A 26,293-nucleotide genomic window follows, 5' to 3' on the forward strand; every position below is an offset into this window, starting at 1 on the left:
CTTGGGGCCGTGCTGTAAACACTTGGGATAGATGCCTGCCTATCCTATATTTAAAGACCTCTGGGGACAGAGCAACCCTGAGACAGAGCTGGCAAGGGCGGCCAGGGTTGTGGATGTTGTCAGCCAGGGACCAGGGGACAAAACCTTCTGTGTTGCTCTGTGCTATTAACTCCACCACATGTGATTCATCTTACTTGGCAGGGGACAGGTAGCTGAAATCCTGAAATCACTAGCTTTCGGGTTTGCTACCTACATTCACCCCTCTGGAGGCCCTTTGCAGAATCTGGGGTTTGGTAGAAACCCACACCAAAAAAATCAGTCCACGAAAAACCTCAACACGGGAGCTGGCCTGCTCCAGAGCGGTACTTCTGATACCTGACTTACGGCAAGATAGATGAGGGGTTTCTGCAAGAACGGAAGCTCTTGGGAGAAGAAGGTTAAACATGTAATCTTGGTTGATAGTCAGCCTGCCACCGTGCCCCTGGGGTGAAGGGACATGATGCTGCTGGCTTCTTTGGCAGGAGATGGGCAAGGTTTGGGTCAGCATCTTTGTTAAAGTCCATATTTCACATCCTGTGCTTGTTCTATTGCATTCTATCAGGACAAAGAACTTGACTGCAATTTTATTTTTTAATAGTTTTCCATCAACGGCTGGGGTGGAGCGGTCATTTTAAATCTCAGAATCATAAAGTTATTTCTATCTAATCTCTGGGCAGTAAGTATAGCTGCCTCTGAATCACATACAGTTTGAAGGAAACCTAAAATGCCAGGGGGACATTTAACTATTTTTATATATAGCAGCCAACATCTGGATGTGTTCAGTGGTTTCTGTATCTCCAAGTGTATCTCCAAGATACACTGCCAGGAAAGGCGGGGTTGGGGACCGCCAGGGAAGGGACACAGAAGTCAGAATGCACAGCCCTGCCCCCAGGGTCCCCAGGCCTTAATGGAGAAGACAGAACAAGCAATCTGAGGCAGGGGCAAGAAAGGGGCAAGACAGAGGTGGGGCTGTGTATTAGTCCATTTTCACACTGCTCATAAAGACATACCCAAGACTGGGCAATTTATAAAAGAAAGAGATTTAATGGACTCACAGTTCCACATGGCTGGGGAGGCCTCACAATCATGGCAGAAGGTGAAAGGCACATCTTACATGGCGGCAGACAAGAGAAGAGTGACAGCCAAGCGAAACAGGTTTCCCCTTATAAAACTATCAGATCTCCTGAGACGTATTCACTACCATGAGAACAGCATAGGGGAAACCGCCCCCATGGTTCAGTCATCTCCCACTGGGCCCCTCCTACAACATGAGGGAATTAGGGGAGCTACAATTCAAGATGAGATTTGGGTGGGGACATAGCCAAGCCACATCAGGCTGACACACGTGGTACACATGGGCCCTGCAGAACCTGCAGCCTGAAGCTCCACCAAGTTCAGATGGAATGACATGCTTGGGGGCCACATTCACCTTCCATCACATCCCATCCCAGTGGCAGAGCTGGGAAACTTTGGAAGAACTGGTCTCGTTTTGCAGTTCTCACCCAGATGTTTGGCATGGTTTTGGCATTGCCAATAATGCCTTCCAGGAGGTTAAAGACTTGGAATTTTGCCTGAAGAGAGGGAGGTGTGAAAGAAGCTGGTCAAGCCTTGGAAGTGGGGATCTATGGGGGACGAAAACTAGCTGCTCTCTCCACTGAGGAGGGCACACAAGGACGTGGTGTTGAGGGACCATCTCCTTGTGTGGCGATGCTAAGTAGGAAGGCTGTGGGACTAGAAAGAGCTCTCTCAAGAGATAATGAGTGATACAGTTTAAAGAACAGAGACCTGGCCAGGCACGGTGGCTCATGCCTGTAATCCCAGCACTTTGGGAGGCCGAGGTGGACAGACATCTGAGGTCAGGAGTTCGAGACCAGCCTAGCCAACATGGTGAAACCCTGTCTCTACTAAAAATACAAAAAGTAGCCAGGTGTGGTGGTGCACGCCTATAGACCCAGCTACTGGGGAGGCTGAAGCACAATAATCGCTTGAACCCAGGAGGCAGAGGTTGCAGGGAGCCAAGGTTGCACCACTGTACTCCAGCCTGGGAGACAGAGGGAGACTCTGTCAGAAAGGGAAGGGGAGGGGAGGGGAGGGGAGGGGAGGGGAGGGGAGGAAAAAGGAAAGGAAAGGAAAGGAAAGGAAAGGAAAGGAAGGAAGGAAGGAAGGAAGGAAGGAAGGAAGGAAAGAAGGAAGGAAAGGAAAGAAAAAAGAAAAAAAAAGAACGTAGACACACAGAGTGTGATGGCTCACACCTGTAATCTCACCACTTTGGGAAGCTGAGGTGGAAGGACAGTTTGAGCCCAGAAGTTTGAGACCAGCCTGGGTGGCACAAAGAGACCCCGTCTCTACAGAATATTTAAGAATTAGCCAGCTGTGGTAGTGCGTGCCTGGAGTGCCGGCTACTCAGGAGGCTGAGGTGGGAGGATCGCCTGAACCTAGGAGATGGAGGCTGCAGTGAGCTGTGATCACACCACTGCACTCCAGCCTGGGTAACAGAGTTAGACTCTGTCTCCGTAAAACAAAATAAAAAAGAACATAGACATTTCTCAGGGTGGACAGATCACTAACCCCGGATATACCAATCCATGCGCTTTCATAAATTTGCAAGCTAACTCTATCTCCTTGTGTTCTACTGAGTCCGAAGATAGGAAGCTACTGTTTTTTTCTTTAGGCAGCACCAGCACAGTGGCTGGCATACAGTAGGCCTTCAAATGTTTGAAGAATGTGCTGCCTAGGGTGGTGGTCTCAACCAGGGCAATTTGGATCCCTAGGGAATATTGGGCAATGTCTACAGACATTTTTGGTTGTCACAATTATGGGGAAGGCATCTAGTGGGAACTGGCTAATGCACATGGCACCCCCCACCCCCAACCCCACGACAAAGAATTATCCACCAGATGATCAACAGTGCCAAGTTCTAGACACCTACAGTCTTCCTCTCTACCAAATGAGTTATCAAAGGACACAACAGTGCCAAGTTCTAGCAATCGCTTTTAGACAAAAGCAGGAAGGGTCCACGGGAGAATATGGGAATTCCTCTTTTCCAGGGAATTTTAAGAGTGTATTCCGGCAGGTCATGGTGGCTCACAAATGTAATCCCAACACTTTGGGAGGCTGAGGCGGGTGGATCACTTGAGGTCAGGAGTTCGAGACCAGCCTGGCCAACACGGTGAAACCCCGTCTCTACTAAAAACACAAAAATTAGCTAGGTGTGGTGGCGCATGCCTGTAATTCCAGCTACTCGGGAGGCTGAGGCAGGAGAATCGCTTGAAATCTGAAGGTGGAGGTTGCAGTGAGCCGAGATCACGCCACTGCACTCCAGCCTGGGTGACAGAGTGAGACTCTATCTCGCCAAAAAAAAAAAAAAAGAAAAAAAGAAAAAGAAAAGAAAAGAAAAAAAAGAATAGATTCCCTCTGTCTTTGTGGGTTTGGGAGTCTGAAAGAAAGAAGACATAAACGGGCTGCCTGCTCTCCTGAGCTCCCTTACCACCCCATCACCAGACACCAGAGCCGTCGGTCGGCGGGTCTTCATCTGTCTGCCCCTTCCTCCCACTTGGGTTTATTTCATGGGCTTTTCCTGAGATATTAGGGGGTTTCCATCAGGAGTGGATCCCTTCCAAACCACAAGGCAATGAAAAGTCCTGCGTGTGGGACTGATGTGCTGGTGTGTATGTGCTTTAGGAGGGAGAAAGACAGCAACATAAACCCTGTGCATCAAAGCCAAATCCCTCTACACTCAAGTTCCAACTTGCAGAAACTTTTACAGCCAAGTAATGATATGCGAAGCTGATGGCCTTTTAATTATAGCAGTTCTGTGTGGGGAGAAATAGGAGAACTATTATAATAAGGAGACACAGTAAGCCAAAGAACACCTTTGAATGGGCATTTTCTTGCTGGGATAAAGGTAACATGGTGAGTCAGAGGGGAGATACCCCACAGGGTTCCAAGCATGTCACCCACATTCTTTGTGTTGACAATATGCCCGTGAAACACACAGTAAGGTTTCCTGTCCCCGCTTTTCTGATGATCTGTTTCTCCATGACCAAACTGAAGTTCAGACAGATTCAGTCCTTAAATCCATTTTGGAAAACTGTTAACATCCATGGCCAACCAAGATCAACTCAGAGTTTTCAGAAACCAAGAACCTGAATGAATATAGGAGAGGTTTAGCTATTTTCTATCTCGGTGTCTCTTTGGGAGAGGCTTAGGACTTAATTTCTTTGTTTGATGATCCCTAAACAGAGGAACCCACCTCATCATAAGAAAAACTATTGGCTGGATGCTGTGGCTCATGCCTGTAATCCCAGCACTTTGGGAGGCTGAAGCGGGTGAATCCCTTGATGTCAGGAGTTCAAGACCAGCGTGGCCAAGATGGTGAAACCCTGTCTCTACTAAAAATACAAAAATTAGCTGGGCATGGTGGTGTGCGCCTATAGTCTCAGCTACTTGGGAGGCTGAGGCATGACAACCACTTGAACCTGGGAGGTTGCAGTGAGCCACGATCATGCCACTGCACTCTAGCCTGGACAACGGAGCAAGACTCTTTCCAAACCAACAACAACAACTACTACTACTATTATTTTTACCAGAGCGTACCTGCTATTTGCCCAAACACTGTATTGAGTATTTTAGACATATTAACTTGCTAATTCATTTAATCTTCTCATGGGAGATAAACTATTATCATCCCTCACTGACAGATGAGGAAACCAAGGTACAGAGATCTCGAGTCACTTGTTCAAGACTATACAGCTAGTAAATCGTGGCACCTTGATTTGGACCTAGGAAGTCTGGCTTCAGGGTTCTTGCTCTAACACGGTGTGAGGTTCTCTTTCTGCAGAACAGCTCCCCAGTTCTCCTGTCATTTAGATTAAAGAAGTCAAAGACACAGCTAGATTCACCGGTCCTAAGGAATAACAGTCAAGATGAGGACATATGTTGACAAATCCCTTTTCTTTGATATACTTTTTAGTGGGTCCTGCGAGGCCCCGAATTTTATGGTAGACTCTATGCAAAAGTGATACTGTCCCTCAAAAAAGTCAAAGCGCCATCTGTGTGCATTTTATCCAGAAACCAATGGAATCAACCATGAAGGACCAGGGGTATGAAGGTCCCCTCTCATACCTTAGCATGACCTGGCAGTTCCCTGGGGGGTCCTCCTCCCCTCTCAGTCCATGTGGTTCATCTGGGGCTCCAGTCCAAGCTCTAGGGACTAGACTGTGACCCTACTCTGAACAATGGGTGCAACTCCATCTCTCTAGCCACAGCAATTGGTCCAAGGGGGAGTAAGTGGCCCAAGTTGGTCTATTAGGATTCCAAGGGAGCTATTGAGAGGAGACGGTCTATTTTGATTGGACTTGAACCTAGGAGGATATAGGGCTGGAGTCATTAGCAGGAAGCCATCAACACAATTAGAAATGGGGAATAATGCCTATGCTGAAGAGAGCAGAGCTGAGAGAGAAAAATTAAGCAGAGACCTGATGATATAATTTGAGCCTCTGGACCAAACGGTGCCTGAAACCAGCATCCCAGACTCTTCAGGTCCGTGAACCAGTAAATTCTCTTTTCGGTTTAGGACAATAGGAATTGTGTTTCTGTGTCTTGCAAATGATATAAATGAAAACTAGAAACATGTCATTAAAGGAGATGCAAAAGTATACTATAATGATACTTTCATAGTGAAGACAGTGGGAAAAAGGCAGTTATCAAGGTCCTGCTCCCTCTCCCCCAACCTTTATCTTAAAGGAGAATGTAAACTTTTGTAGAACATGGGCAATGTGGTTGAATTTACATGTTCCATATCAATAAGTACAGCTGGTTGCAACTATTATCAGTAAATTCATAGAACTGGTTCCTGTGTGAGTTATTCACTTCACCCAACTGCATCAATCCTCTCATCCACAGCCACAACGTACCCTTGACATCAGCTGGCCATTTGTAATGATGGGATCTGGGTGATAGGTTGGATTAAGGGTGGATAGGTTGGCCCATCTCTTCCATCTGAAGGTCAACATCAAAGGTGTGGCACCCTAGCAGACAGAGGGCTACCTAACTCAATGGCAGAGGTTGGATTTTGGAACCAACCATGAAGGACCAAGAGTATGAAGGTCCCTGCTCTTATCTTAATGTGACCCAGCAGTTCCCTGGGGGAACCCTTTTCACCTCTCAGTCAGTCTGGTTCAGCTGGGGCTCCATTCGGAGCTCCAGGGATCAGACTGTGAGTCTACTGTCGACAATGGGTACAATTCCATCTCTTTGTAGTGAATGTGCTACATTCACGACAGCAAAAATCTTTTGCCTAGACCAGCTACTTACTTTATTAATCCTGGATCCAGAGAGTAAAGATCAAGGAAGCACCTTTCTTCCTCCCAGTGATTCTATTCTCTGTACATTTTTTATTCCAAGGCCCCCAGAAAAATTTCAGCTATTTTCTGGTCCCCAAGACACATGACTGCCAGCTTTCTGCCATCCCTGGGAAGTTCAACTGAAGTGTGAGGGACCAACTGGCCAGATGGAGCCTCAGGTGCTTGTGAGCTGCTGGAGCTGGCAAACAGCTGCCTGCTGACACCTTGGGTTTCAGATGTGGGGTGTCATCGTGTTTGTTTTCCTGCTGATTGAATTATTCATGCCTCATTTGTGCACTTCTCTGAAACAATCTCTTCTGGATGCATTTAGAAACTTGAGTCTCTGTGGTGTGTTTGGACTGGTTTCTATTTGACAAGAAGGGGAGTTTGCTTGTCTAAGGCAAAGAAAAATGGGTTGTACACAAGTCACAATATCTTTGATTTTCTGTCTCATATACTTCTTTAGTTCTCTCCAGGAATCAGGATTCCTGATGGAATGCCTTCACTCCCTTTGGAAGCTCCCAATGGAGCACAGGGGCCAGTCTTGCCAACTCTGTAGTGTTCCTAAAGAATTCTCAATTCTCAAAGAACACTCTGGCAAAGAAAGAATGGGAAACACATTGCAAGCTTAAAGGGCAGTGGCAAAACAAATAATTACTGAGCCTGTTGGTAAACAGACCCAAGGAGACAAGTGAATTTAGCTTGTTCACTCTTGCCTTGCAGACAGAATTTAATACCATCCTGTTTCTGTTTTTCTTCCCCTCATGACCCAAGTTAGAGCTTGCTTAATTTCTGTTTACAATGTAAGTCTCATGGGGAAGAAGGGGGAGAGGTCTGGCCAGAGTGGGGAAAAGGTTCTACCTTCTCAGGGAGAGCTCCCTACAGAAGAGTGGTTCTCATCTGGCCTGCCCAACAGCTACCTGAAGAGCCCGGGTCCCAGCCCAACCCAATTCAATCAGAATCACTGAGCGACAGGGCCTAGGCATCAGCATTTGAAAGTTCTCCACTTGATTCCAATGTGTAGTCAAGGTTTAGAACCACCGCCCTAGGCTGGGTATGGTGGCTCACGCGTGTAATCCCAGCACTTTGGGAGGTCGATGCGGGCGGATCACGAGGTCAGGAGATCGAGACCATCCTGGCTAACACGGTGAAACCCTGTCTCTACTAAAAAACAAACACAAAAAATTAGCCGGGCGAGGTGGCGGGCGCTTGTAGTCCCAGCTACTTGGGAGGCTGAGGCAGGAGAATGGTTTGAACCTGGGAGGCGGAGTTTGCAGTAAGCCAAGATCGCGCCACTGCACTCCAGCCTGAGAGCAAGATTCCGTCTAAAAAAAAAAAAAAACAAAAACAAAAACCACCGCCCTAGGGCCGGGCTCTATCCAACAGGGCAGCAAGGGGGTTATGTGTGGCCGTTGAGCACCTGAAATATGGTGAATCCAAATTGAGATGTGCTGTAAATGTAAATATACACTGGATTTATGAGAATTAGTATGAAAAAGAAAATGTAAACTATCTTATTAGCAATTTTGTTAGACCAGGCATCATGGCTCACGTGTATAATCCCAGCATTTTGGGAGGCTGAAGCAGGAGGACTGCTTGAGCCCAGGAGTTAGAGACCAACCTGGGCAACATAGGAAGACCCCCATTGCTACAAAAAATTTTTCTTTAAGTAGATGGGGGTAGGGCCCACACCTGTAATCCCAGCTACTTTGGAGGCTGAAGTTAGAGGATCATATGAGCCCAGGAGTTGGAGGTTGCAGTGAGCTATGATCGTGCCACTGCATTCTACCCTAGATGACAGAGCAAGACAGAAAGAGATCCCGAATAACAGATGTCTCAACAACAACAACGAAAACAAGTTTTGCTGTATTGATTACAACTGAAACAGAGTGGACCTGTCCCAAGTGAGAATATGTATACTTGTATAGGCTGGGACACACTGGTGGTACTGGAGGGCAGGCAGGAAAGCAAACAAGGATCACTTAGAGAGGAGAAAGACTGAAGAACTCCTGTGCCATTGAGCAACTATGAACACATTATCATCTCCACATTTATGAGTTGCACAAAGTCCCGATCATTCCCTTTGGCACCCCCACATCCACACAGGTACACATGCTTGTTCTGTTCTATTATTGTCAGGGTTCATCTTGTTTCCACCAAAGAGAAAATGGTTAGGAGGGCAAAGGGTATGGCATAGAATAATAATTGCCAAGCAAAAGCCAAAGCTCAACCTTGAAGCCTCTTTTTATCCATTCTTCTAAAGCATGGCAAAAATAGCCTCAAAGGACAATCAGTTTAAATGATAAGGGTTTTATCAGTAAGAGGCAAGTCAATAGAATTTAAAGATAAACACATAATCCATTCTAATTTCTGCAGAACAATAAGTACACTATAATAATTTCGTACCAGACACAGTAGTCAATCTGCCTGCCAAGCCCAGTGTATGGGACCAGACTGCTCCACTCCAGTTCTGAGGTTCTCCTAGACTCTGGACATTGGCCACTTGCCCTGTATCCTGCTTGAGCAGACTCAGCAATTCTAATGTGTCAACTTGACTGGGTCAGGAGGTGCCCAGATATTTGATTACATTTTCTGGGTGTTTTTGTGAGGGCTTTTTGATGAGATGAGCATTTTAATTGGTACAGTAGGCCAGACTGCCCTCCTGAATCTAAGTGGGCCTCATCCAAGTAAGTTGAAGACTTGAATAGAACAAAAAGACTGATCCACCACCAAGTAGGAAAAGGAAAAATTTTCTCCAGCAGACTGCCTTTGAACTAGAACCACATCATCAACTCTTCTGGGTCTCGAATCTGCCAGCCCACTGTGTGAATCTGGACTTGCTGGCCCCCCTAACTACAGGAGCAAAATCTTCATAACAAATCTCTTTCTATATATACATATCCTATTGGTTCTGTCTCTCCAGAGAACCTTGACTGGTACAGCATGTCATTCTTGCCTATAGCCTGTTACCTCATCTCCTAACATCAGGGATGGTCTCAGGGACCCCCAAGCCCAGGAAGACCCATGGCCACGGCATTGCTTGTCCATTCTTCTACAATCTCTCTGCCCTTTCCAATGAGAGTCCACTCAGCAGTTCCATTCAGTCTCCTTGAAGATATTCTTCCCAACCCATGACTGAGCATCAAGATTGACTTGTTTTGAGAAGCTGTAGCTAGCTCAATGATGTGCCTTGGATTTGCTTTCTTGCCTTCCTGTGTTGTTCACTTCCTTTTCACTTTTGCTTCTGCGGCAGCACACCTGCTCACAAGTCATAGTGCCTGAACTTTGCCTTTGGCTCTGTTTTCTGAGAAACCTAGGCAAAGCCTTTTTCTTTTTAAATTCACTTGCCCAATGAGGAAATAGCTGAGCACTTTTTTATTGTCAAGACAGTGTCTCACTATGTTGCTCAGGCTCAAGTGATCCTCCCACCTCAGCCTCCCAAAGTGCTGGGAATACAAGTGCATGTCCCCAGGCCTGGCTTGAGCTCTTTTTTGCTAGATGTGCTCACCAGTGGGCCCAGGTACGGACACCTGCCTCAAGATGATGTGATGTATAGGCTGGTCTTTCACCTGTAGCTTGAGGGTCTCTCCCTGAACAGAGATGAGCTGAGCCAAATATCTTCCTTCTCACTTAATTAAACCTTGATAAAGAAAAATGTGTTCAATGGACAATGGCTGTTGGGCAAAGAAATTATGAAGGAAGTATGAGTATGTGTGTGTGTGTGCGTGTGTGTGTGTGTGTGTGTGTGCATGTAAGTGTATGAGAGAGAGAGAGAGCTTTCCAGATTCAATTTCAGTTCATGAAGCTCAAGATTTTCTTGCCCCTGTTTCCTATATCCTTTCAATGAATGTCCCTTTCCACTTGAACTAATTTCTGATCAACCTGAACTTAACTATTTTATAAGTAACCTGCTTTTCCTATCTGGATGGTTTTGTGATATTTTTATGTATCTGCAACTCAAAAGTTTTCCCAGGATACGTCACATTGCAATTTTCTTTTCATTAAATTCAACTAAAATGTGGTTGAGTTCTTTTGAGCCGCATCCTCAGATTATTTTCCCCTCAGGTTCCAGAAGTTTCATTTTCAATTATAACTTTGATTGTTGCTCCTGTTCAAATTGATCTGGTTGCTCTTTGGGGAACGTGCAGAAGGTCTCTGGGTCATCTGTTCTGCCAGCCACACCTATTGCTTCCTCTGTCTCTCTTAATTTCCCTCTTCATCCTTTGCTTACAGGGAGAATATATCATTTTTCTTTCATACAGCTAGCATGCTTTTCTACAATGCCAGTGCTGTTCTTATCTCCTGCCAGTGACTTTCTACTCTGGCACCACGATTTCAGTTCCCCTGTGGTTCTCAGTTTTTTAATCCACCCACCTTTGTTTTCACCTTGATTTGTTTTCTTTGAATCATATCCTGTTATTCTTTCATCTCTGCTTTGGCTTGAATGTATATGTCCCTCCAAAATTCATATGTTGAAACTAAAGACCCAGTGCAGTAGTGTTAAGAGGTGGGGCCTTTGGGGAAGTGATTAAGTCATGAGGGCTCCACCTTCATGCATGGGATTAGTGCTCTTATAAAAGAGGCTGAAGGGAACACCCAAGTCTTTTCTGCCCTGGGGTCCCCCTTGCCATATGAGGACACAACCAGGTGCCATTTATGGAGCAGAGAGCAAGCCCTTCACCAAACACAGAATCTTCTGGTGCCTTGATCTTGGACTTTCCAGCCTCTAGAACTGTGAGAAATAAATTTCAACTATTCATAAATTACCTTATTTTGTTGTAGCAGCATGAATGAACTAAGATAATCTCCACCTTATAAGTCTTATAAATTGTTGATTTTATTTCCAAGAAACCACATAGTGTCTTCCTAGATTATTTCAGTTGAATGAGAATTTGATTTTTCTTCATCCAACTCCACCACTGGTTTTAAAATTAGGGGAAATTCTGCCCAGATGTTGCTGTCTTTATTTTTAGCATTGTTGAGCAAGTTTTCATCATTTTAATGTCTTCACACAGGGCTTCTAGCAAGATGCTATTTTAAACCAAATGGCTCAAAGTGATGCTCCTAGAATACAATTCCAATCACATCCTCCCTCCCCCTTTCAAAGCCCTTTAGTGTCTGCTTTGCTCTTGAGACAGAATTACACAACCCTCATACAGTATGCAAGGCCTCTGATGATGTGGGTCCTGCCTACCTTTGCAGCCTCACCCTTTCCTCCTTCCCCACCTGCCTGCCTAATTCTTATGCAATCCTCAGGACTCAGCGTGGTTGCCTAAGGCAGGCTCTACTCATTATTCCCTTATCCATTTCTCAATAAGAAAAGAATCCCTGATCCTTGGCTGGACACATGGGTTGCATGGTATAAAGACAGCCTCGTTGCAGCTAGCTGAGATCATGTAACTAAGTTTCTGGTCAAAAAAATGTGGAGGGGAAAAGATGGGTGTAACTTCTGGAAGTTGGTAGGTAGGCAGGTAAGTCCAGGGCGGGAAACCAAGGTCAAGACCCTGGAGATGAGGGGCAATGGAAGTCAGTGCCAATAAGGAAGGATGGATTAGCAGCTCAAGATTCAAGCAGACAAGACAGTCCTAAGAGTCCAGGTACAGGGGAAGGAAAACAGGAAGAAGCACGTTTGAGCAGGCAAGACATGGCATTGAAGCCTGGGGTGATAAGGTCCTTAAAGGGAAGAAGTGTACTTCTTCTTTACTCCCTCTGCCTCCATCCCACTATTTGGGATGCGGAAATGATGGTTGAGTACCACTTTGGACCAAGGAGCTAGAGATGGTAAAGTAGAAATCTAGACACAATCTAAGTCACAGATGACCATGGTGTCATGCTACTTAACTCTAGGTGAGAGAGAAATCAACTTCTTATTTATACCATTATAAATTTAGATTCTGTTACAAAGAGCAAACGCATATTCTAAATACTACAGAACTGGCACTGTAAGTGGAGTACTGCAAGTAACAAGACCTAACCGTGGGGCAATAGCTTCCCGGAAGCCCTTGAGTGCAGGCGGTGGGGACAGAGGAACATTCAGGCTGCAAAGCTGGAGATTCCCATCAGGTTGAGCAACACCGTGAGTGACATCTCCCCTGGCTGCCCCTCGATGGTCACAGCTCTGGGGAGAAATGGTAGGAAAAATTCAGATGCGTGGCCTGTGCTCAATTTTAGAAAATTCCAATGAAAGACATGAACAGCCAGAAGTAGAAAGGAATAGACTTGTGCAAGAAAGGAAGCTTTCTCCGTCTCCTGCTTTCTAAACGGATGGGAAGGTCCTTAAATTGAGAAGATGCTGCTGTACCTTGAACAGAAGCAGTTAAAATGAAGGCTGCAAAGCACAGGGTTTAGTAAGGGATTAGACTGATGTCCTGTCCTACGAGGTCTGCTGGCAGAGGTGGGACAAAGAGTGCTGCCTCCCCATGCAAGCACATTCGTTTCAGGAGCCTCAAAGTTGTTGCCATTAAGTTGAGAGGGAGCAGATGGGCTGAGCCAGAGACCTATAGAGAAAGGACTGGGGTGTTCAAGAAGGCAGACAGACAGGGAACAGGCTCCAAAGACATGTGAAATATGTGGACTTCTTCTACCTGTTGTCATCTGCCTGTGGCAGGGCCTGCCTGCCTATCTGAGCTGGCCTGCCAGGGGTAACTCAGCCAACCTCGCTGGGCAGCGTAAGGTCTTTACCAAATGCTAGAGGCCAGTTCTCACTCCATCTTGAAATACCAAAGACAAAATAATAACAAAGATCAACCCTTCCTTCATTTTTTTGAAAGCTTCTACTGAGTTTCAGTTAATAGAGTTTTTGTGTTTTAATAGAAGGTGATCTAAAAGGCAATATGGAGAGAACATTTGCAGGATGTCTTGGATCCAGCTAAAATTTTGGATGGCCTTACCAGAAAGCAGTGTTTGTGAGTTTTGATGTTGGAATTTTCAGTGTGCTTTGAAAGGTTTCCAGTGCTTCGCCAGGTGACATGAGGAACTTTCCACAAAGCTTGAAGGTGACCCTCCCCCGGAAAGCTGCGGTACTTCCTTGTTTCTCCACCCACAAAGACCCTTACTCAAAGGATACACGTTCATGTATTTTACTAGACCACAGAGTGAAACATTTTTTTAAAAAATGTTTACCTTGAAAAATCTATATTGTGGGTCAGAGTGGAGTATGATCAGTAGCAGGGTGAGACAGGCCAAGGAATCCAGATCCACAATAGGGACAGATAAGACATGACACAGCGGCACAGGGAGAGGTGAAGCCAGTCGGTGTCAGGAAGGCAGGTAAGTCCAGGGCGGGAAACCAAGGTCAAGACCCTGGAGATGAGGGGCCGATGGAAGTCAGTGCCAATAAGGAAGGATGGATTAGCAGCTCGAGATTCAAGCAGACAAGACAGTCCTAAGAGTCCAGGTACAGGGGAAGGAAAACAGGAAGAAGCACGTTCGAGCAGGCAAGACATGGCATTGAAGCCTGGGGTGATAAGACTTAGCCCGTGGAGTTCGTGGTGGAGACTTCTGGATCCACAGACCAGGTTTGTAACGGAGTGAGAATCTAGGCTGAAAGATTAGGAGCCACAGTCCTAAAGCCTGAGTCAGAAACTGGGTAACGAGGTGGGAACCAAGCACAGGTGAGCGGCAGCATCTCCCTGTTTCTCCATCCACAAAGATCACTGGTGACCTTGATAGTGGGCTTGCATCTTACAAAGCAGGAGCTTCTCCTGCACTCCCAGCCAGGGCGCAGACGGGAGACTTTCCAGGGGGAGGCAGCAGCCCCACACCACTGTCCTAGACAAAGTGGGGGTCATGAACCACACTACCCTTAATACAGATTAGTGATTGCCAGGTCAACAGAGGGAGGCCCAAAGGGTTCTCATACATTGCCCTTAACTCAGTCATCAAACTCCTCTTCCTCCTCCTCCTCCTCCTCTGGATCCCAATCTCTGTGAAAAGTATTAATAGCCAACTAGCTGTACACATAAAAAAAAACTGGGACGGGTTTCTAGCTATTCTCAACCTCAATATCGAATTGGACCCCAAGTCCAGTTGATTTTATTATACTTATGAAATGGTGAAACCAAATCCTTCCCCTGCAATGTTCTTCCATCACCTCCCTGCCATCATCTGAGGGTGATAATAACAGCTATAACTTCTTTCATTCCAGGGCTGTGCTAGATGCTTTGCAAGTGCCCTCTCACTGAATCCCCCAACACTGTGATCCGGGAGTCATTCATAGGCCCATTATACAGATTTTAAAAAAGCAAACTGAGGCCCAGAGAAGTTAAATGACATTTCAAAGCTCACCCAGCTGGTAAATAATAATGTCAGGGACCTCAAATTTAGATCTACAGTCCACCACAAAGGTGTGCATAGATATTAGGTTGGCTGCAAAAGTGTGGTTTTTGGCCAGGTGTGGTGGCTCAGGCTGGGTACTGTTGCTCACGCCTGTAATCCCAGCACTTTGGGAGGCTGAGGCAGGTGGATGACCTGAGGTCAGCAGTTCAAGACCAGCCTGGCCAACATGGCGAAACCCTATCTCTACTAAAAACACAAAACCTAGCTGGGTGTAGTGGCGCGCACCTGTACTCCCAGCTAGTTGGGAGGCTGAGGCGGAAGGATAGCTTGAACCTGGGAGGTGGAGGTTGCAGTGAGCTGAGATCATGCCACTGCACTCCAGCCTGGGTAACAGAGTAAGACTCTGTCTCAAAAAAACAATAATAATAATAATACTAATTGCGGGTTTTGCCAATGAAAGTAATGGCCAAAACCACAATTTTACTTTGCACCAGCCTAATACTGTTCAATAATGGGCTACCAAAAAAGGAAGGAAGCAGGTAAGAAGCACAGCAGCCAAGTCTGCAACCCTGCTGCTGACAGTGTCAACATCCACCTCCTGCTGAGTGCTTGCTATGCAACCAGCACCACCCAAGGGCTTTCCTTCCACTTTCATTTACCCCTTCAGGAAATCCCATTTACAGATGAGGAAACTGAGCCTTAACAAGGACAAAGAGCTTGAGTGTGCACACCGTGTCTGTGTTGGGCCTCCTTGGTAAAGACCAGAGAACACCACCTTTTTGTGATTATGGGGCTGTCCCCAAACCTTTCAGGAAGGTGGATGACACAGTCTGCAGCTGTTCACCTCCTGCGGACTGCCTGGTTTCAGATGTGGGTTCGTGGAGCGTTTCACCTGCCTTGCTGAAGAAGGAACGTGGCCGTACTTGTAAGGTTAACAGTGAGAGGTTCATTTGGTTAAACAGCAATTGCTGGAAAAGCATGGAATCACGGATCTTTACGTGTACACATTCTAAACCACTTCACCTCACATCCTGCATCCACGTAGCCCTTTCATGCTCACAATATTTCCTCTCGTGATTTCTACTCTCTCTCACTCAGGGCCAGCTCCACGGGTGTGTGACCAGTGCAGCATCCCAGGGTCTACACTCAGGAGGAGGTCAGGGTTGGCTGCATGCATTCCATGCACCCAGCCACGAAAGGGGCCCCGGGAGCCCGCGAGAGGCTCGCTCCTCCAGGAAGTACCCCTTTGCCCAAGGGCACAGTGTTAAATGGCAGATAAGATGTGCCATGACTAAGTTCTTCAAAAACTTAAAAATCAAAGTACCATAGGATTTAGCAATGCCGCCTTCTGGTCATATACCCCAAAGAACTTCAAGTGGTCTTGAAGAGATATTGGTACCTTCATGTTCACAAGCAGCATTATTCACAAGAGCTAAAAGGTGAAACAGCCCAAGTGTTCATGGGCAGATGAATGGACAAACAAAATGGGGCATCTGTGCAACAGAATATTGTTCAGCCTTCGAAGGAAGGAAATTATGACCCATGTAACAACATCATGACCCCTGAGGACATGATGCTAAGTGAAATAGGCCGGACACAAAAGGACAAACACTGTGTGATGCCACTTATGAGGTCCCTAGAAGAGTCACATTCATAGAGACAGAAAGAGAATGGCAGCTGCCAGGGGCTGGGGGAAGATAGGGAACGGGGAATTAGTGTTTAATGATTAATGTATACATAACATACAATGTACCATCTTTTTTTTTTTTTTTTTTTTTTTGAGACGGAGTCTTGCTCTGTCACCCAGGCTGGAGTGCAGTGGCGCAATCTCAGCTCACAGCAACGTCCACCTCCCGAGTTCACGCCATCCTCCTGCCTCAGCCTCCCGAGTAGCTGGGACCACAGGTGCCCACCACCACGCCCGGCTAATTTTTTGTATTTTTAACAGAGATGGAGTTTCACTGTGCTAGCCAGGATGATCTCGATCTCCTGACCTCACGATCCACCCACCTCGGCCTCCCAAAGTGCTAGGATTACAGACGTGAGCCACTGCGCCTGGCCCATTTTTATTTTTTATTTTTGGGGGAGTCTCACTCTGTCACCCAGGCTGGAGTACAGTGCTGTGATCTTGGCTCCCTGCAGCCTCCGCCTCCCGGGTTCAAGCGATTCTCATGCCTCAGCCTCCTGAGTAGCTGGGATTACAGGCATGTGCCACCACACCCGAATACTCTTTGTATTTTTAGTAGAGACGGGGTTTTACCATGTTGGCCAGGTCAGCCTTGAACTCTTGACTTCAAGTGATCCACCCGCCTTGGCCTCCCAAAGTGTTGGTATTACAGATGTGAGCCACCATGCCTGGCCAAAATGTACCATCTTGATCATTTTTTTAAGTGCACAGGCAGGTAATGGTGAGTGTGAAAAAATACCTAACCCCCACCCTCGTTCTCCTCACACCCTCCCTGACCCGCCCCAAAAAGGCTCAAGGGAGCCCCAGGGTTCCCAACCTGCAGGCATGAGGTCATGCAAGCAGGGTGTTGGGCGGAGGCCCCTCGCAGATGGCAGGGTAGGGCCCCCAGCATTCAGTTCTGGACAGACTGAAAACCTGACGACCTATCTGATGGAATTACACGGAAGAAAGGAAATTCGTCTTTTAAGAACAAGCGGGAGGCGGATGACTGAAGTCCCAAAGAATGCTGTGGTTGAACCTTTTTTTTTTTGTTGTTTGTTTTCTGGCACAATCTGTCTCTGTGACTGAGCTGAGTGCCGTGTTTCCCGTGACAAAGGCCTCTTTCTTACGACAGTTTAATAGCTCCAATACGGGGGACAGCCCTGACTCTCCCATGGGCCAGCGTCTGAAGGCGGCCACAGAAAAAAGGAGAGAAAGCCGCCGCTCTTCTCCAAGTTGGTCCAGACTGAACTGAGAGAGGCTTAAGGAAAACAAAACAAAACCAAACAAAATCGGAAACTTTAACCCACTCCTGAAATAAAAAATAGAAGTTACCAAAGGGATGGGGAACACAGATGCAGAGGCACAGAGAGTGGCCCCAGAGCCGGGTGTGGTGGCTCATGCCTGTAATCCCAGTACATTGGGAGACCGAGGCGGGCAGATCACTTGAGGCCAGGAGTTTAAGACCAGCCTGGCCGACATGGTAAAACCCCATCTCTACTAAAAATACAAAAATTAGCTGGGTGTGGTGGCGGGCGCCTGTAATCCCAGCTACTCGGGAGGCTGAGGCATGAGAATTGCTTGAACCCAGGGGGTGGAGGTTGCAGTGAGCTGAGATGGTGGCACTGCACTCCAGCCTGGGCAACAGAGAGAGACCCTGTCTCAAAATAAATAAATAAATATATGTATAAATTTTTTTTTTTTAAATTTAAAAAGAGGGGAAAAAAATGGCCTTGGGGCTTTGTGTCCACTGTGAGAGGAAGTGGAGAAAGCTAAGAGAGGACCTCAGGGACAGAGAAGACGCCGATCGAGGTGGGGAGACTCGATGCCCTGGTTTCTTAACAGCTGCCGTGATGAAGTACTACGGGGAATTATTCTCACAGCCCTGGAGGCCAGAAGTCCAAAATCAAGGTGTCCACAGGCCTACGTTCCCCCGAAGGCTCTAGGTAGGGGAGGATCCTCCCTCGGCTCTTCCAGCTTCTGGTGGCCCTGGCACTCGGTGGCATTCCCCAGCTTCCAGACACAGGACTCTAGTCTCTGCCTCCACTGTCACAAGGCCATCTTCCCTCCACGTGTCCCTGTGTGGCCACGGGGCACTGTCCTCTCTGCGTGCGTCTTCCCTCCTTGTTTTATAAGGGTAGCCAGTCGTATTGGACTTAGGCCCACCCTAATTCAGCACGAGCTGATCTTAACATCTGCAAAGACCCTACCACCAAATAAGGTTACAGTCAGAGGTCCTGGGGATTAGGACTTCCATAACTTTCTGGGGTGCATGACTACAGCATCGCTCCTTATTCTGGAACTTAAAGCACAGGTCACACTTGCTCTGTAGCTCTCCCCTGCAGTGACCCTGCATGTCGGCTGTCCAGGAGGTGAGGCTGGAGAAGTGAGTCATAACTCACCTCAGTACCACCTGTCTGGAGTTTTCCTTTCTTTCTTCCTTCCCTGGTATCTCGCTGTCATGAGGCACCACCAAGGGTTGTCTCTCTTACCAAAGTAACACTCATCTGGAGTAATGCTCAAAACCATCTTTAACAGAAATATTTGCTTCCAGTTAACATTGAATACAAAAATCTCGATCTGTCCCTCACTGTGGATTCTTTACCTAGGCTTGCATTTCCTAATGAGCCAAATAAGATGTGATTTTAAAGAAGCATCTGGCTGGGGGCAGTGGCTCATGCCTGTAATCTCAGCATTTGGGGAGGCTGAGGCGGACCAATCTTTTGAGGTCAGGAGTTTGAGATCAGCCTGGCCAACACGGTGAAACCCCGTCTCTACTAAAAATAGAAAGAAAAAAAAATTAGCTGGCCATGGTGGCAGTCGCCTGTAATCCCAGCTACTCATGAGGCTGAGGCAGAAGAATCGCTTGAACCTGGGAGGTGGAGGTGGCAGTGAGTCGAGATCATGCCACTGCACTCCAGCCTGGGCAACAGAGTGAGACCCCATCTCAGGGGGGAAAAAAAAAGTGTCTGACAAATTGGAATTACTATAGTCAATGTTCAAAGGATTCATCATAGGAGATTAGACATTTTTCACAACTGAGTTGACCCCATTTTTCACATGACTTTGGGGGAGAGTTTTAAGCCCTTGGGGTCACAGGCAGGCACATCACTTAACAGCAGCGTGATAGTTAAGAGCACGGGCTCTGGAGCTGGGCACCTGGGTTCAAATCCTAGAGGAGTCAAATTCATAGGGACAGAAAGTAGAATGGCAGCTGCTCCTCACTTGCTGTGTGCTCTTGGACACAGCCTGCTTCTGTAAAATGGGATGACAGTTCCAGCTTTCTTGATTGTTCCATGATTGCTAGAGGCTGGCAGAGGAGGTTTATTCGTAGGTTTCTGAATCAGATGGAAGCAAGTCTTGAACTCCTGGCCTCACGTGATCCTCCTGCCTCAGCCTCCCAAGTAGCCGAGATTACAAGCATGAGCCACCATGCCTGGCTAGACAGAAGTCAGTCAAATCCTGAATCTGCCAGGTGCAGTGGCTCATGCCTATAATCCTAGAACTTTGGGAGGCTGAGGCAGGCAGATCACCTGAGCTCAGGAGTTGAAGACAGGCTTTGGCAACATGGCAAAAACCCGAATCTACTAAAAATACAAATTAAAAAAAAAAAAATAGCCAGGTGTGATGGTGCACGCCTGTAGTCCCAGCTATTTGGGAGGCCGAGGCATGAGAATCACTTGCACCTGGAAGGGGGAGGTTGCAGTGGGCCAAGATCATGCCACTGCACTCCAGCCTGGGCAACAGAGACTCCGTCTCAAAAAAAGCAATCCTGAATCTGCCTCTTACCAGAAGAATGACCTTTGGGCGCTTCCTCTGTCTCCCATGTCCATACTGGGATGGCAGTGAGGACTGAGCAACGCAGGTAAACAGAACCAAGCGCCACATGTCCCCGCGAGCGCCACACAGGCACCAGTGCTCCTGAGCTGCCTTAGTGTACCAAGCAGAATGTTTTAAAATGAAGACCCCGCCCCCCAGAACTAAACCACACCCACAGCTCCCTCTGTAGTGGCCTGACCTTCCTCAGCGGGCTGCCCTGGAAGACAGAATTCCTTTCTTCCCTAAGTCGCTTGTAACAAGCTGTTGGGGAGGATGGACAGGGAAGCAGCGGGAACGGAGAAGAGAAAAGAAGCGTGCGTCATCTCCAGTGTCCGGGAAAGCCTCAAGGAAACCACACTGCCATTTTCAGAGAGCTTGGCGGGGCCCTCCCTCCCCCGAGGCTGCTCCGGACTAACAGAGTGTATGTTGTGCAGAGATAGCTTCCTGTGCCAAGATGTCCAATCCCTGTCGCCAGGGACTTGGGTGGGGATGGCTGGGGGCAGTGGCGGAGGAGGAAGGGGCCGCAGCATAAAGGCCGCTTGTGCTGCTCATGGAGGAGACGCTGCTGCCCGGCGGATGGGGGAGGGGGCAGCACTGTCATCTCCCTTCTTGCTCTGAGAAGGTGACTTGTGTGGTTACATGGAAGGGGTCTCCAGATGAGTCCAGGAAACTGTGGAGCAAAAAGGAAGCAGCTCGTGTGCTCGTGTGGTCTGGAGGGGCCGACCGTTATGAGATCATCTGAAGGATCCCAGGGAGGCCATCACCACCCCTAGCGCAGAGCTGACCACACATTGCCTGGTTCTGGGTCCCATGTAGAGCATAAAAGAGGTGACCCAGGCTCTGCTCCCAGGGAGGACACAGGAGAGAGAAAAACACCACACAACGAAGGCTGAGGACATGGGCCAGGCAGTACCAGGGCCAGGGCTCATGAGCATGCAGAGTCCATGCTGTGACAAGATGACGAAGTCAGCCTGGAGGGGCCTCGGGGGAAAGACAGTGAAGGATGTGAAGGCCCCATATCCAGCACGCAGCCCTAGCAACAGGACTAAAAGCAATGGGAGGGCAGAACAGCCAGGCACACTCAGAGACCCCGCTCCTGGACCTGAGCCCCGAGGCTTGAGTGTCAGCTCCCTGCAGACAGTGGAAGCTACTTCTGAGACAGTTCTTCTCCTGGGCGGGCAGGGAGTGGGGAGCCCTTGTCCTGGAACCTGAGTAGAAACAGAAACGGGCTGGCCATCTAGCTGTAGGATGTGTCATGGCTGTGCCAGGAAGCAAGAACAGTAGCTTCACACAGACAGCGCGACCCTCTGCCAGGCTCTACTCGGGATGCTTTTCCTAGAGAAACTCGGTTCATGGTCAGAACAATCCACTGAGGTAGATACTGTTATTCTCATTTTGCAGATTAGGAAACTGAGGCACGTAAGAAAAGCAATGCATCAAGGTCATAGACCCAGTTGATGAAAGAGCCAGGATTTGAACCCAGGGAGTCAAGCCCCAGAATCCATGGTCTTAAATAGCGTCAATACTTCCTACTTCATCTCCCCAACACATACAATGAGGTATGAGGGGGTCTGCAGTAAGTTAAACTCAATAGGAAGCAAGGCCCACCCACTCCCCCAGGCTCTCCCACTTAGCTTCTCCTCCTGCCTGGCCAGGTCGCCTCATAGCCTAGAACGCCCCAAAAGAGGTAGGCTCTGGGGTCAGAGACTAGGCACAGACTTGACTGCTGACCCCTCGCCCTTTTTGTTGTTGTTGTTGTTAATTTTTAAGACAAAGTCTTGCTCTGTCACCCAGGCTGAAGCGCAGTGGCGTGATCTCGGCTCACTGCAGCCTCCACCTGCTGGGTTCAAGCGATTCTCCTGCCTCAGCCTCCTGAGTAGCTGGGATTACAGACGCGTGCCACCATGTCCGACTAATTTTTGTATTTTTACTAGAGACAGGGTTTCCCCATGTTGGCCAGGCTGGTCTCGAACTCCTGACCTCAGATGATCTGCCTGCCTCAGCTTCCCAAAGTGTTGAGATTACAGGCAAGAACCACCACATCCGGTCTTGACTGCTGCCCTTACTAGCTATGGGGCTGTGGACAAGGTGCCTCTCAGTGCCTCAATTTTCTGGGTCTGTAAAATGGGGCTCCTCTTGGGTCCATGTGTGATGATTCAAGAGAATGAAGGAAAAAGACAGCACAGGACAGCCGGGCGCGGTGGCTCAAGCCTGTAATCCCAGCACTTTGGGAGGCTGAGACGGGCGGATCACAAGGTCAGGAGATCGAGACCATCCTGGCTAACACGGTGAAACCCCGTCTCTACTAAAAAATACAAAAAACTAGCCGGGCGAGGTGGCGGGCGCCTGTGGTCCCAGCTACTCCAGAGGCTGAGGCAGGAGAATGGCGTAAACCCGGGAGGCGGAGCTTGCAGTGAGCTGAGATCCGGCCACTGCACTCCAGCCTGGGCGACAGAGCCAGACTCAGTCTCAAAAAAAAAAAAAAAAAAAAAGACAGCACAGGACTGGGCACACAGCAAGCACTCAGCAGAGCTCCCCTACATAACACTGGTCATTACTGTGATTCGAGGACCAAGATGCAGGATATGGTCCCAAGAAAGGCCCTTGTCATGATGATGCTTCTGTGTTTGAGAAACAGAACTTTAAAGTTTAAAATTGGCCAGGGGTGTAGCTGATGCCTGTAATTCCAGCACTTTGGGAGGCTGAGGTGGGTGGATCACCTGAGTTCAGGAGTTCGAGACCAGCCTGGCTAACATGGTGAAACCCCATCTCTACTAAAAATACAAAAATTAGCTGGGTGTGGTGATGCATACCTGTAATCCCAGCTACTCAGGAGACTGAGGCAGGAGAATCGCTTGAACCTGGGAGGCAGAGGCTGCAGTGAGCAGAGATGGCACCACTACACTCCAGCCTGGGCAACAGAGTGAGCCTCCATCTCAAAAAAAATAAAAATAAAAATAAATAAATAAATAAATAAATAAATAAATAAATTTAAAAAAAGGCCGGGCGTGGTGGCTCACACTTGTAATCCCAGCACTTTGGGAGGCCAAGGCGGGCAGATCACGAGGTCAGGAGATCAAGACCATCCTGGCTAATGGGGTGAAACCCCATCTCTACTAAAAATACAAAAACTTAGCTGGGCGTGGTGGCGGGCACCTGTAGCCCCAGCTACTGGGGAGGCTGAGGCAGGAGAATGGCGTGAATCTGGGAGGCGGAGCTTGCAGTGAGCCGAGAACGCGCCACTGCACTCCAGCTGGGCGACAGAGCGAGACTCCGTCTCAAACAAACAAACAAAAAAAGTATACCCTGTAACTCAGCTGTGCATTAAAAAAATTATCTTTTTCCCTTTTCCCTCGGATATTATTCTGTCCCAGGGCCCCCATTTCCATGAAGTAGCCAAAGAAAAAAAAAATTGGTCAATCCAAAGAAATTCAGTATCTTCCAGTATCAATTTCTTTTCCATGCTAATGATTCTCTTTTTGGGTAACACTTAGGAATTCAAGAATGAAGATCCCTCCTAGGGCTGTGACTTGCTTCTCTCAGAAAGACTCCCCTTCCCTCCTTGCCCTCCTCTCCTCGGTGGCTTCTGCACACAGGGAAAGACGACAGGGAAGCAAAAGTCAAGGGAATACGTTTTAAAAAGACACCATCCAACTTGGAGAAATTAGATTTTCAACAGACGAGAACAGTAGCAGAATAAATTGCAGAGTCCAGATCATCTTGTTGCATTGCCCAATGGAGTTCAAACAGATTAATCTGTATCAAGAGCACAATTACAAACCAGGTATTATCATGCAAGGTTTTCATATTGTTTTATGGAATTTGAACCGGGGTGGGGTGCAGGAGAGAAAAAGTAAGGGTTTTTGGAAGGTCGTTGGTCTTTCTATCTGGAAGGCAGAAAGGACTTTGTTTTATCCTGACTTCATGAACTAATTTTTGGTGGTAAAGAACACTTTTTTTTTTTTTTTTTTTTTTTGAGACAGACTCTCACTCTGTTGCCCAGGTTGGAGTGCAATGGTGCGATCTCAGCTCACCGCAACCTCCGCCTCCTGGGTTCAAGTGATTCTCCTGCCTCAGCCTCCCGAATAGCTAGGATTGCAGGTGCCCGCCACCACGCCTGGCTAATGTTTGTATTTTTTAGTAGAAACAGGGTTTTACCATGTTTGCCAAGCTGGTCTCGATCTCCCGTCCTTAAGAGATCCGCCAGCCTTGACCTCCCAAAGTGCCAGGATTACAGGCATGAGCCACTGCACCCGGCTGCACTTTCTAGAAGGGTGATCTCTCATAAAAGAATTCACTGACCATGGCAGTCTATGATCGCATCTTTCCTTCAATGCCTTCACTTTGAAAAATATAAAAGGTGGCCGTCCTTTGTCACTCTTTACATATTTGGGGGATGTCTTCATTGTCCAACAAAGCCCAACAGTCTCATAGCCATGGATACAATCTGCCTCTTTCACATGATGGACGTAGAAACTGAGGCACACACAGTGAGGGCCAAGTGCTCAGTCAGGTTGTCTGGTGCTTGTCAGGCGAAGTCCCAGATGCTTCATGGAGAGATGTCACCAGGAGGACAGAGTGCTGAAATGAGCGCGAGTCTTAATATCTCTCCCGGGATTTTCTTTGTCTTTGTAGGAGTGAGAGAGAGAGACAGAGAGAGAGAGAGAGAGAGTGTGTGTGTGTGTGTGTGTGTTTGTGGCCTAGCTGTCAGGAGGTCTGGATTACAGAATTTCTCCATCCTTCAAAGGAAAACCATCTTTCAGAGTAAGTAGTAGCAGGAAGAGATGGATAACAGTGACTGGATTTGTAACACCAGTGAGGCCAACCCCAAACACACACAACCATCACCCTACACGTGGATTGTCTGTGCCAGGAGAAGAAAGTACAGGCATGAAGAGTGCTAACTTCAGAACACCCCAAGATCAACTAGATTTTTCTAGTTGGAGGACAGAGTGCTGAAATGAGCACGAGTCTTAATACCACTCCTGGGATTTTCTTTTTCTTTGTAGGAGTGTAAGAGAGAGAGAGAGTGTGCATTTGTGTGTGTGTGTGTTTGCAGCCTAGCTGTCAGGAGGTCTGGATTAGAGAATTTCTCCATCCTTCAAAAGAAAACCATCTTTCAGAGTAAGTAGTAGCAGGAAGAGATGGATGACAGTAACTGGATTTGTAACACCAGTGAGGCCAACCCCAAACACACACAACCATCACCCTACACGTGGACTGTCTGTGCTAGGAGAAGAAAGTACAGGTGTGAAGAGTGCTAACTTCAGAACACCCCAAGATCAACTAGGTTTTTCTAGTTGGAGGACAGAGTGCTGAAATGAGCACGAGTCTTAATACCACTCCTGGGATTTTCTTTTTCTTTGTAGGACTGTGAGAGAGAGAGAGAGAGAGTGTATGTATGTATGTATGCATGTATGTATGTGTGTGTATGTGTGTGTGTGTGTTTGTGTATGTGTGTGTGTTTGCAGCCTAGCTGTCAGGAGGTCTGGATTAGAGAATTTCTCCATCCTTCAAAAGAAAACCATCTTTCAGAGTAAGTAGTAGCAGGAAGAGATGGATTACAGTAACTGGATTTGTAACACCAGTGAGGCCAACCCCAAAAACACACAACCATCACCCTACACGTGGACTGTCTGTGCTAGGAGAAGAAGGTACAGGTGTGAAGAGTGCTAACTTCAGAACACCCCAAGATCAACTAGATTTTTCTTTTTGCCATTGTTGAGGTGACACATTTACTTTTCAAATGACTTCTGTTGAATAATGTTATATGTTCCATCAGTCCTGGCGAGTGAAGACAGTGGGTCATAAAAGTCTGCCAGACACAGATGAAGCCAAACTAAGATGGAACCTTGTGGACAATCTCAGGTTAGCAGGTATTCAGATCATTCACCCATCTGTCCATCTGTTTATCCATTCAACCCAGAGATTCACAAGCATCAGGCTCCATGATGGAATATTTTATAAGCAAATGGCTATTAAGTTCTTGATTCTCCTCCACACGTTCTGGAAAATCACCAGGTTTCCAGGTAACGATGGGATTGTATTTGTCAGCACAGAGCTGGAGATGTGGAGAACGAAGTCTCCAAGGGGTAGCTCTTCTCTCCTGGTAGGATTAGTCAAAAAAAAATTTTAGATGTGCAACTAT

The 26,293-nt window shown here is 47.4% G+C and overlaps 1 protein-coding gene across 11 annotated transcripts in view; it reads right to left on the reverse strand.

Moving 5' to 3' along the window:
- Positions 1-26,293, reverse strand: part of LOC105469096 (solute carrier family 39 member 11) — a 565,539-nt gene that overhangs the window by 48,087 nt on the left and 491,159 nt on the right. Inside the window, exon 8 of one of the 11 annotated variants that reach the window (XM_071083529.1) lies at positions 25,575-26,251. The exons of the other annotated variants lie outside the window; for them this stretch is intronic. Coding sequence (XP_070939630.1) covers positions 26,107-26,251 — 145 coding nt within the window. The 3' untranslated portion in view covers positions 25,575-26,106. Of the gene's footprint in view, positions 1-25,574; positions 26,252-26,293 lie in introns of those variants that run through there. 11 annotated transcript variants of the gene reach the window in all.

Source organism: Macaca nemestrina, chromosome 17 (assembly GCF_043159975.1).
Source record: "Macaca nemestrina isolate mMacNem1 chromosome 17, mMacNem.hap1, whole genome shotgun sequence".
In the NCBI taxonomy this organism is placed as follows: domain Eukaryota; kingdom Metazoa; phylum Chordata; class Mammalia; order Primates; family Cercopithecidae; genus Macaca; species Macaca nemestrina.